The sequence below is a fragment of the Varanus komodoensis genome, unplaced genomic scaffold (genome assembly GCF_004798865.1).
Source record: "Varanus komodoensis strain SLA01 unplaced genomic scaffold, ASM479886v1 scaffold47, whole genome shotgun sequence".
NCBI classification, from domain to species: domain Eukaryota; kingdom Metazoa; phylum Chordata; class Lepidosauria; order Squamata; family Varanidae; genus Varanus; species Varanus komodoensis.
Genome location: NW_025336045.1, coordinates 4713911 through 4726683, shown reverse-complemented (window position 1 = coordinate 4726683; position 12773 = coordinate 4713911). Strand labels below are relative to the sequence as shown.

At 37.2% G+C, this 12773-nt stretch overlaps 1 protein-coding gene across 12 annotated transcripts in view; it reads right to left on the bottom strand.

Annotated features, from left to right (window-relative positions):
- The window catches only part of PUM2 (pumilio RNA binding family member 2), a 69952-nt gene that overhangs the window by 11146 nt on the left and 46033 nt on the right, over window positions 1–12773 (bottom strand). For 7 of the 12 annotated variants that reach the window (XM_044445214.1, XM_044445215.1, XM_044445210.1 and 4 more), the window contains 4 exons: window positions 5775–6042; window positions 4968–5097; window positions 409–543; window positions 58–195 (listed from right to left, as the gene is read on the bottom strand). In XM_044445214.1, coding sequence (XP_044301149.1) covers window positions 58–195; window positions 409–543; window positions 4968–5097; window positions 5775–6042 — 671 coding nt within the window. The remainder of the gene's footprint in view (window positions 1–57; window positions 196–408; window positions 544–4967; window positions 5098–5774; window positions 6043–12773) is intronic. The other 5 variants (XM_044445205.1, XM_044445212.1, XM_044445206.1 and 2 more) reach the window with 1 other exon arrangement.

Below are 12773 nucleotides of genomic sequence, written 5' to 3'. Positions count from 1 at the left end.
GTACACTTATAGAAAACAACAAACATTCTGTAAAAAAAAGAATGAAAAATTAATTACCTGTCCTTTGAAAGCATCAATAATAAACTGGAGTGACTGTGGCTGGACACATTCGATACACTTCTGTACCACGTGGTTTCCATTTTGATCCTTCACACACTTCAGGACATGACCATCCAGCTCCTTCACCATTTCATTCTACAAAGAAATAATTTGAGATTACCAAACTGCCTATGTTCCTAAATTATGCTCTTGCCACAAATGTGCATTTCTGAATTATGATTTACTTTACTATTAATACTGCTTCCTATACAGAATTAGCATATTTTATTAAAAACATGTCTCACAACAAAACAATAGAAAATGTTGTAAAGTTTTAGATAGAATGCAAAAAACATTGTTCTAACTTACAATTACCTGCTGGTCAGGTGAGATAGACTCTAGCGCTTTTTGAATGACACGACAACCATACATCTGTAGAGCTAATGGGAGAACATGTCCACGAATGCGGGTGGCAAGGGCTAATTTCTGATCAATGCTTCCAAACTACAAGAAAAGTGAAGGCAATGTTCACTACATATTATTCTGAAGAAAGATATGAGAGCCATGTTTTAAAGAACATTAAAGGGCTTCTTTTCCATGACTACATTTCATAACCTCAACATATAATTTTAGTGGATATTTCAACAAAAGAATACTAAATACAGATTTTCATGTAGGAAAAATTGGTTTTGATGTTTTTATGCCTGAAAAAACACTATTCTTTCCCCAACTGCCTGTTCAATTATATTGCCCTCAAGCTTCAAGACAAGGTATTCTCTCACCAAACAGTGCAGCCTAGAAAATCAGCCCTTCCTTCTACTCAAAGTAGAAGATTGAGGCAGATATGCTCATTCCCCAGACTAGGCGCTCTCCCAATGTCCCATCGGAACGCTCCCAAGAGGAATAAAAGCTGATTCCACAGGCAATTACCGACAGTGTATAGGTTATCACTCTCTTTCAGCTTGTATTAGTTTTGTAACATAGTAAGATACCGGACATTTTTACATACAATTTAAAAGAGTCATATATACATGTAATGCTGCAAGTATCTTTTTAAATTTGATGCTCTAGTGGATGCACATTTATTAGAACCACAAAAACTAATTTTTGCAACACACGCCTTTTCACAATCATAATCTTCTATAACACATTGACACAAGTCAAATAATATTTCCCATCCGTGGTTATTGTAAAGTGTTAAAAAAAAGTCAACTTTGATATTTTTTGCCACTGTGAATTTTTTCATGGGGAACTGCTTTCACTATTATATGAAATTAAAATGTACCCTGAAAATATAACCTGAAAAAAACAGGTTAATCAAATTATTATCTGTGAAATAGGAAATTAACATATTATTTATATTACAATTTAAATTTATTAGGAGTTGGAGTTGGCATGTTTTTACAGACTCCAAGTCCAATAACCCAAGAATTGCTTCCAACTCTGATTCCATGACTCTTGGAGACCTGGGAAGCTACAGAGAGAGACAGGGAGAAAGCAAGACAAGAGGCTGAAGGGAGGGGGGAAACAGCAAGCCAAAGGAGAAGAATGGGGAGAGTGAACAAGGTTAGAGGCGAGAGAGAGAGAGAAAAAACTGCTGTAACATATTGCCAAGTTTTACTTAAAACAGGTTTTTAGAGACATACAGAGCTTTTGTGAGTGCCACTTGAGATCCCTGCAGACAACACAGTGTCCATGGTTCCAGTGCATAGTTGCTAATACAGTGGTACCTCGGCCTACGAACGCCTTGTTTCACGAACAAATCGGATCACAAACAAAAATTTCTGAAAATTTTTGACTTGGGTCACAAACACCGCTTTGGGTGGCGACTAAGATTGCAGCAATCTCCCCCCACCCCCGAGTGGGGAGATGGCCTTGATCGCAGTTCCGTTCGTGCAGGGAAGGCATGCGTGATCAGAGGCGCGCTCCTGCAGGAAAGACAGGCGGAATCTCGGCCACCTCCCCCGCGGCTCTGCTTTGCTGCTCCCGTCTTTCCTGGAAGAAGAGATAAGCTAGACCCATTTCAATCCAGTTTTAGAAGGGAAAGGAAATTGCTCTGGTCATCTCTATGGAATAACCTGTCTGAAGGGGAATGAGGAGTGTATGATTCCACTGGTTCTCTGGGACTTCTTAGTGGCTACTGATACTATCAATCATGCCATCTTTCTGTGTAGGCTGCCTGAGTTGGGAAATGAGGGCACTGCATGACAGTGGCTCCACCCTTATTTAGGTGGTCAATTCCTGAAGGTGCTTCTACGGGATTGTTGTGCTGCTTCACAACAGTCCAACACCCTGTTTTATGCCCCATATGTTCCAAAATTTGATTTATTTGTAATATTTATTATATATTTAACTTTCCTAGACCATACCTTACCGTGGTCTCGGGTCAGTTTAACAAGACAATATAAAAGTCGTATTTATATATGACTCCAACATGCATCTGACATCTGACATGAAACTACTGGGGGAGTTTATCTGGCAATGTGGGCTGAAGTGTCACCAATATGCAGATGTCACCCAACTCTACCTCTCCTTTTTATCTAATACAGATGAGGCACTTAATATTCTGAACCAGCGCTTGAGCAGAGTAATTGACTGGATGAGGGCCAATATACTGAGACCTAATCCAGGGAAGATGGAGCTATTTGTTGTAGATGGTTTGTCTGTCCAGTTCAGCAGTGTTCAACTTGTCCTAGAGAAGGTGGCATACCCCCTAAAGAACTTGGTTCATGACACAGGAGATCTCTCAGATTCATCATTATCATCAGTAGGACAACATCTAGTGTTGTACAATTCAGTGAAATTTTGCCTTCCCTTCCTCTTCACTACTCAACCCTAAATCAGCACTTTGTGGATCCCCCACCCCTCTAGAGCTGATTTGGGGTTATGTGGAGGGAGGCAGAATCCTCTCCCCATTTCACTGATAGATATTTTGTCACAGGAAGCCACCAGCTGACTATTGTTTTAAAGTTCACTGACAATTTGTTAAAGTATTAAAACTGGTCCTGATTCCCTGATATGAATTAATATAATGTATGTATATTTATACATTTATGTAAAATTACCAATTAATTTTGAGCATATTAACTTTGACTTAACTTTTATTATGCCAGTTTAACAAAGGTCACGTACACATAACAGCTTGACAAACAACCGAAGCAACTGTACAATGCTGGCTTCAGGAGCAAAGAGGGCCTTTTAATACCACCTTCTCTTGGTGACCCAGCTACACTCTTGTCAAGACAGGGACAACTTGACTTCAGTCTATGTTCTGATAAACTCCAAGTTAGAGCACTGCAATACATCTGCTAAATTGAGAGACGTGGCCAGAAGGTGTGGACATACAGCTTCAATTCTGACCCCCTTGTACATGGCTTAGGACCACAATACCTAATAGCACACCTCTCCCAGTATTAACCTACACTCCTACTCTGTGGTCTTCCTCTGAGTGCTTCCTGAAAGCTTTCTAAACAAGGCAAGGGTCATCCTGAGGAAAGCCCTAAATGTGGAATGCTCTCCCCCACCAAGGCCCACCTGTCAGCCACATACTCAAGTTTTCAACGCCAGGTTAAAAGGGCCCACCATTCCCAGGCATTTAATTGACTTTAATAACAGCTGTGTTATCAGGTTCTGGTATATCACTGTCACTGTTTTTAGCTGTGTAAAATTTCGAATGTTAAAAGTTCTTAAAATTATGTTTTGGTTTATATACTGTCTTATATCAGTACTGTGTACTCTATTACATCAGAAATATAATAAAATAGATGAATGAATACAAATGCACATCTGGTAGGCTCTACAGTGTCCATGACATAATCTTCATGCAGGAATATTTATTTTTATATGCAGGAAAGATATTTATTTATTTGTTTAAAACTTTTCTAGACCATCCCTTACCATGATCTTGGGACGGTTTAACAATAAGACAATATAAAAGAAAACACAGCATCCTAATAAAATTTCCAAACAGCAATAAAACCCCCATTAAAACAATCAAATCTTAAAATATTGGGAAAATAAAAAAGTTATTTCTACATATACTGGGCATTCTCCATATAGTGAAATTAATCTGGAAGGGAATACATCAGTATCAACAGTGCTGTGGATCCCTGTCAATACACTATGTTTACAGAAATCGGAATAACTTCCATATATTGTGCCTTATTAATTCCAGATGGGTGGCTTACACCCAATACTTTAACTTTCAGAAATTTTTTCCCCTTGTGTATTAAGCTCTGATGGATAAATGATGAAAAGGAATAATTAAAACTGCATGAAGGTTTTCATTTAATTTCCTAGATACCTAAGAAACTGCTTTATATCAAGCCAGATCACTGGTCTGCTTAGCTTGATACTGTCTATTCTCACTGAAAGCAGCTTTCTAGAGTTTCAGGCAGGAGCCTTTCCCAAATCCATCCTGGGATGCAAAAGATCAAACCTGAGACCTTATGAATGAGAGCATGTGCTGTACTACTGAACTACAACCCATAAATAATGTAATGATCTTGGCACTGTTACTCACCCCAAGCCTTTGAAACAGATCTGTATAAAATAAAAAACACCCAAAGTTGAGCACATTTAAGCCCCATTGATTTTAATGGAAGAGAATTAGGCATGAGCTCAACAACCACAGAAATCAAGGGACAGCTCAGTTTGGCAGTTTGGCAGGAACGTACCACAAATAGAGTGCAACTGTTATGCTTTATTAGAAATGTTGTTCCAACAATTTAGGTAAGACGTCATCAATTATCTCTTGCCACTATGTGAAATTCAACTTTTATCACTGTAATTGGTAAGAAATTGAAAAGAAAAAGATGTTGCAAACTTCAATGTAACAAACATATGGAGGAAATAAGTGAGTCTAGATCTTCCTCTATTTGGACAAATTCAGTTGGTTGAAACTTTAATACTGAACTTTACAGACTCACCTCAAAGAACTTCTGTATTACATAGTTTCCAAACACATCTGTCATCAGCTGATAGGCTGCTTGCAGAATCTCACTAAATACCATTTGGCGCTCAGCTGGAGTAGCTCTTTCTAGTTTCTGCTGTATAAACCTGCAAGCAACAGAAACATACATGCTACTGTAAATTAACAATCCCAAGCACTGTAATATCTTAGCAAGCCACTCAAATAAAAGCTAAAGGATTTTTATTACATTTTAGTTAAGCAATAAATTGCAAGCTACACTGGATTGGTTGGCATAAACTGGATACCATTTTAGATTGCTGCTTTAGTTTTGTAATGCAAAACTACCCAAATTTTAATTGTAAAATTATGATTTAATTTTACATATGAACTTCTCTTGGAGGGCATTCTGCTCTGAAAGACACTATAGCAATACTGATAATAGATAATTACACATGCACAATACTTTGTAATAGCCCTAGTGTAGTCATATTGTAAATTAAGATTTCCGATATTAATCAGAATTACACTAGCATCATCTTATTAACTTCAGATCTAAGTGGCTCACTGCTGACAAAGCCTGTTCATCTCATATTAGCTTTCTTTACAAGAGGGCATGTGAAAGCTAAATGCCCATATCTAATCTCTCTCTGAAAAATCTGGGTGTGGAATGTTGTCTGAAGAGACACATTAAGAAGGATCCTTCAGTAATTTCTAGGTTAAGCAATAAAATGACAATTCAATATGTTTCTTTCAAAGATTCAATTAAAGGAAACACGTGTTATTGTAAAAGATCTGTCTATTCAGCACTATTACAAATGTTTACCTAGAGCCATGCTGATCACGTGAAAACTCAACTATGTGTCCAACCAAGTCTCTTAGTTGAAGGTTTGGAAAGCGATTGTTTCTGAAATCCTCCAGCAACCTACTACGTCCAGAAGGCATAATGTCAGACTTATTATAACGGAGACGTGAGGGAGGAAACAGCTGGCTGCTGGAGCTAAAAAGACTGGAAGTACTTGCTGCACTGCGATACTTTGCTTCTGCTCCAGGTGCTGCAGAGATATAGCGACCACTACCGTTGGTCAGTCCTCCTACAATGAAGCAGCTCTGTTAGTAAAAAGTCTTAAATATTCTATAGTTAAAGTACACTAGAACTAGGGAAGTCTAGAATACTGAAGGACTTTTACATTTCCTTTTTTGTTAAATTCTAGTTAATAGTTTATGACAGAAAGGAACAAAAAAAACTTTTTCCCTCTTTAACTGAGGACCAAGAAGCAATATAACTAACCAAGACAACTCCAACAGAAAAACAAGAAGCTTGCAACTAGCTTCTAGACACCAGTGCCTTTTCTACAAAAGAAAACTTTAACAGTGAGCACTATATATGCATGTGTGTTTATTTATGCTTTTGTTTGAGGTCAACCATAAGAATTACAGGAAACACACAAATATACTTTCCATACTCTCTCACAGAATGGCAGAGTATCAGGCTGAAAACACTCTTCCAAAGTTAGACCATGTCTTTTCTAAGGAATTAACATAATAATTTAGTAGCCCAGCCTTCTAGTCTGCGATCATTCAATTCACATGAAAAAAATTACAAAAACTTGAAATGCTGAAACCTATGGTTTTAAGGGATATTCTAGGCCATATTCAGGCCAAATCCTTTTGTTCCAATTTTTAGTCACTTCATTCAAAATCCCTGTGTAGACACCCTTCTGTATACCTTTCTAGACCAACCTTAGGCTTCAACCTCCTATACTGAACCAGCTATTACTAGAGGAATCCATTAACACTGAAGTGTTTGCAGACAAGACGTTTTCAACCATGTGCTTTAACCAGCCTTCAAAACATGCCAATAGTGCAAAAGGTTTAAGCATCTAACCTAGTCTTACAAAGAACAGTCTGACTTGATCCATGTGACCAACTCAGTTGAGAGCATGCAAGAGTAAACTGACTCCTGCATACTTACCTGCTTCCACTTTGCAAACCAATTCCAGAATGCCCCATCCTTTAGTTGCTATAACATGTGAACCTGGCACTCAGCTTTTTAGGGTTAAGCTACCCATAGTTTTAACCCATGCTTTGTTGATATAAAACTATGGTTTAACCCAACTGGGTTGTTGAAGTGCTGAGATTATACAAGGTGTTCCAGGATCGTTTATAAAGCTGGATGTCAAGTGGAAGCAACAAGCATATGGAAAGCAGAGCAGTAGCACCAGTGCAGCTACAGTGAACTGTGGATTGTTTAACCATTACATGTGAACCAGGTCTTTGGCAAACATCTACTGATTTTACCAGCATGGAATCAGCCTATGAGGTAACAGGTCAGGATACTTTATAACTCCCTGTGTGGGAGAAGTATGGAAAGCATTGATGCAAAGGTATGGAAAGTCTCATATCTACTAGAAATTAGAAATACAACCTTTTCATAAAAATATGAAAAGAACAGGTTTCTGCACAGGGAAAAGTAATGTAAATTAATTAATCATATTAACTATACAATTCTAGCTAACATATATTAGATGAGCTAATCATTTATAAAGGGTACTAAAACATTTCTAAGAAGAAGGCTGAGTTGAAAGGTGCTTCTTGTTCTTCTCCCCTTGGTGGAGACTAGCAGAGAAGTGAATTCCCACCCACATTTATCTGGATCTAACCAAAATACACCAAATGATTATAAACTTCCTAGATTAGGTTATTGTGGTAACTCATTAATACTCTCCAGCATTTGAGAAATTCATCCAGAATAAACTAAATGTATGATAATTGCTTTATGCAATATATTCTGTTAAAAAAAATTCTCTTTTTTCTTCAAATTGAAAACAAACTTAGGACATTGGAATAAAACCAGTGGGATGAACAGTGATTCATACATAAACTTAAACATAAAAACTGTGTTGCTTATAGCCAAAAGCCATCACAAAGTTTAGTTATCTAAACCTGCTGCTACAATTTCAAGACAGGGTTAGGTTCACATGATGACTAAGGAAAAATAAGCCACAGTGGCTTGCTTTCCTTTAACTGCACATGCTGGGAAGATTAGTGTAAACATGGGTAACAAGCAACTAAGAACCTAATAGTTTGTTATAAGATTCCAGGGGGCTTTTTACCCATGGCAACAAGCTACCCTAGTTAGATCTCCATGACATAAGCCATACCCTTGAGGATAACTATGCTAAGGAGGAGAATAAGCCTCCATGGCTTATTTCCTGTTGTTCCAGAGAACCTACTGCATGAAAGAAGGCACTTCCTACTTGCATAAAGGGTTAACCCCAAATTTCTATTCTCACCCCACCATGCCACATGTTCTGCAACAGAAAAGGGTTGCACAACCCCTTGGGAGCAGTTCTCTGGAAGACCCTAGGGCTGTAGTGGGAAGGAGATAATGGAAACTCATATTTTATGTGCAAAATCTGACTCGTGGTTCTCTGGATCCCATAACTGAGCTTCAAGGTATATGCTATTCAATGTACCCAACTCTACACCCATTAATTTGATGGATTCTATAAAATACTGTTTTTAAAGACAGCGACAGATAAATATGCACACGTGACATAGTGAAATAACAGTAATAATAAACATTAAGTTTGCATTTGCTTTAACATCCATAGAAAAGGAAGGGACAGAACAGTGAAGTAGCTTTGCATGTTAAGATTAGATCTTGACTATGTCTTCTGCCCTGAAGAGGCAAAAGGATAAAAATAATTAATTCTTGTTTGGGAGATGAACCTCAGTACAGAGGAAATGTCCTTTGTAGTGATATTAGTAGGGTTATCTGAAGACCAAATACTGATTGGTAAGAGGTTCAGTGCAGTATCATTTTGAAAGCCACAAGGTGGCAGCAAAGTTTACTTAATGATTAAGAGTAAAGGTTTATTTACCATTTTCCGTAATTCAAATGTATGGAATGTAAAGCCCTTATTATTGACCTACATATAAGAATCCATATTTTCAACCTGAACAGCAATCAATATTCATAAGAATTTTATTTCCATAAACTTTGATATAATTAGCGCACACAATCAAGGCATATTAGACAAATTAGGAATCATCTTGCACACATTTTTTTTAAAAGTACATGAACCTAAGTAGATATAATATTCACTATGGTTTTACTTAATTTACTGAGTGACCAAGGTTACTGAATGGAAATGTGTGATCAGATCCTCATTTAGTATGTGATCTTTCAGGATATCAACACATTTTACTAATCTTATTTGGAAAATTGTCCCTGGAAACAATTTTTTTCTTTATTAATTGACAACTATTCATAATTACTAATTCATAATCTTGCTATCATTTCCATCTTCTACAGAAAATCCTGCCTCAGTTGTTTTATAAAATGTGACATGAATCAGTTGATATTTTTACCACCATATCCATGAGAATTAAACTGGGTAAAACAGTTGTATCTGTATCCTGCAAGGGAGACTGCTACATTAATTCAAATATGGGAAGGGCAAACAGTGACAGAGCAATGGCAGGCATCACCCTAGCAGAGAGAGCAGCAGTGTGAAGTGACAAGAAGGCAAGGAAGCAGGGAGTGAGTAAAAACATAGTGAAGAACAGTATGCAGAACTAGGATAGAGAAAGGACCAATGAACAAAGAGGAAACAAACTTGTATTCTGAGTCCCTGTCAACTGAATTCTAACAATGATGTAAGTCTCTGAATTTTCAAGTAAGGAAGAAGATAAAAGAAAAACACTAAGAAGTTTAAGGCAAATAGCAGAGTACTTTCTTTTTACTTGTTTTCAAAGTGGCAAAAGTTTAAGTAGATTATGGCCCCCATATAGAATCTATTAAAAACTGAAATCTTACCTGGTTTAAACAGAACAGCAACAGCTAACATTCTTTAATACTTAACATAGTTTTTGCTAATTCAAAACTTCTTTCATGGGCTCCTTTCATTCATAAAAGTAATCTGATGCAGCAGATGCTGGCAGAACAGGAAAGGATCTGCTAATCTTGGCTCTTGCCTGGCAGTCCCTATAAATCTGTTCCAGAGGATTAGGGACCCTCCAGAACAGTGGGAAAGGTGCTTCAGGGGGTTGTGGAATGAAGGGGGAATTGTCAAGAATGACTTTCCTATACCTCCCACTGGCTGTAACCCCTTGAGGAGGCTAGGAAGCCTGGACCCAATTCAAAGTAGGAAAGAGACCTAACAAAATGGGATGTGCTCATCTTCATACTAAGCCTATACCATTCTTTTGGAATAAAGAACTGCTGCTGAATTTAGGGGGTCGTGAGCAGAGCAGGGGTCAGACTAGATGGCCCAGGAGACCCCTTCTGACTCGCTCTGTTTCTATGTATACATTTCACAAACCATCACTTAAAGTTATAAAGTTATGCACTGAAAAATAAATACACTGACCTGATCACTTAACTACATTTTAACTCCCTTGAAACATTTTTTGATCTGAAGTATTACTATGCTTTTGTTTTACAATTTATTCCATGAACAAGTTTTTAATAGGCATTAGTCAAAAATACAATGCAATCCTTCAAAAAAAAATCTTGGTATTCATAGGAAATGGTCTTCGGAAATTGTGGTCTCTCAATGGGATACAGTATTAAGGTATTTTTAATTGTATGAAAACAATAGTACCACTTGAAAGCTGGCCATGATCTTAAATAACATATCACAGTTAAAAACAAAGCTCTTGTTAAAAAGTGCAGGATTCAGGCTTCTGTACTAAATTCTACTGAAAGGTCATGTTCACTTCACTGCATGCATCAACTGTAATTCTAATCAAGAACAAAAAGCAACAGAACTGGGTACAGATTTGAACTTAAGTCATCCCTCACTTTTAGACATGTAAAAATTTAATTTTAAAGTTTAAGCTCATAAGGCTGTGAAGACATAATTTAAAACCAGTTTATCAATGCATACTGAACTGTAAGAAGCCAGAGGAGCTGCTAGCTGAGCTTGCAGAAGTTAAAGTTTCAATGCTTTGCCTACATCTTCTGCCCCTTTAGTAACTACTCAGCAGAGCAAGCCATGCAGCACAACCTATACAAAATAAGAAATATTTAATGCATATAATTTATGCAGGTTATACAGTTCTCTTTTGTTGCAGAGTTGGAATAATCGTAGTGCAGTATTTAAATCTTTTAGCCCAGGGTATAGTCAGCCTGATCAGGCATTAATTATAGGGGAATAATTTCCTAGTGGCATACTATGAGTTGATCACTAGAATTGTTCATTCCCTTATCAGTCTGGGTTTAGATGCCATGCTCCAGATCCAATCAAGAAGCCAACTGCAGGTTATGCAGTAAAAGCTTGTGTACAACCACCTCTGGGATTTTAATTGATGGGTTGCTGTTACATGTGAACAAGACTGTAGACCTGGTACACATATAATGCTAACCCATAGCTTATTTAACCCTTGGGCTGTTGAATTTTGGATTAAGTTCTGTAAAGGCAGTTCTGCTAATAAACCAAAGTTTGTTAATCAGAAACAGCCCAAAGGAAAAGCCATGGTATGCTGCTATGTTATGAACTCTGGTTGTTTAAATGATGGGTTGTAATTTCATGTGAGCCCTGAATCATGGGTTGTTCATGAATTGTTCTGTTTCACTATAGAGGAAGCAGGCTAGAGTGTTTAAAACCCCCCAGCCCTCTACATGCTGGTCTTACAGCACTATAAAAGGCATTTGAGATAAAGGGGGTGAACAAGAGAAGCTGAGGAAAAAATAAACACTCTAGGGATAGAAAAAAAAAACAAACTATGGTTTGTGTGTTAATCTGCCAGACAAAGCCTGGGTGGGGCAATGAACCACAGGTTAACAATGGATTAGCATTATGTGCTTACCAGGTCAGACACTACTTTCTTCTCAAAACAACGAGTAAAAACTCTTTTGAGGCAGACTTTCCTCCATAGTCAACAACATCCAAACAGTTCCTAAAACTTCCAAAACCTTGTTTCACATTTGATAGGTCTTGCTTCATCAGTTAGCTATCATACCATATCATATTAATTTTATGGTAATAAATTAAATGGCATTTTCATTTTCTAGCTAGGGAATTGTGACTGCAGAAAAAACCTAATTTAGGTAATGAAATCTGTCAAATTTGATTTTTGGAGAAAATCTAATCATTTATTATACATGCTAAATACTGTGACCAGGAACTTGATGATGACATTTTTAATAAGGATAATTTGCAAATTACTTAGGAAGAATCTTGCAAAGCTTTACCTAGAACCATCCCTCCTTAACACTGCCAAGTAGTCAATAGTCAACACAGTCCCTCACATGCGACTCACTGGTGAACATGGCTTGATCAACCATGCAAATCATATCTAACTGCCTATTTTTACATGTCAATGGAAAGCAGCTAAGTTTATTTACTTGAATAACATGCCATAATGCAGCAAATGAATTTTAAGTATTACAAGTTGTGTGATATTTTAAAACATTTCTGGTAGCCAAGTTTTGGATCACATTCATATTTTGTTCCCTAGCAAAAAATTCAGTGACTGTACAGTTCATTACTGTAAAGCATACCATGTTAATTTAGACACAACATATGCCAACCTTTGCCAACTTGGTGTGGTCCACATGTTTGGACTCCCCAGTCAGCATGTACAATTGACGGGAATGCTGGAAGTTGTAGTCTAAAACATCTGCAGCCACCAGGTTGGCAAAAACTGGCTTACACTAATCACAGCATTATTAAAAGGGAAATATATACTCACAAGTTGCAAAATATGCTCTCCAAAGTATATAATTATATAGTTATAACTTTTTTAAAAAAAATCAAATGCCAGCATACATTATCACTGGTTCAAATATTAAAATATTACTAAGGAAGGAGAT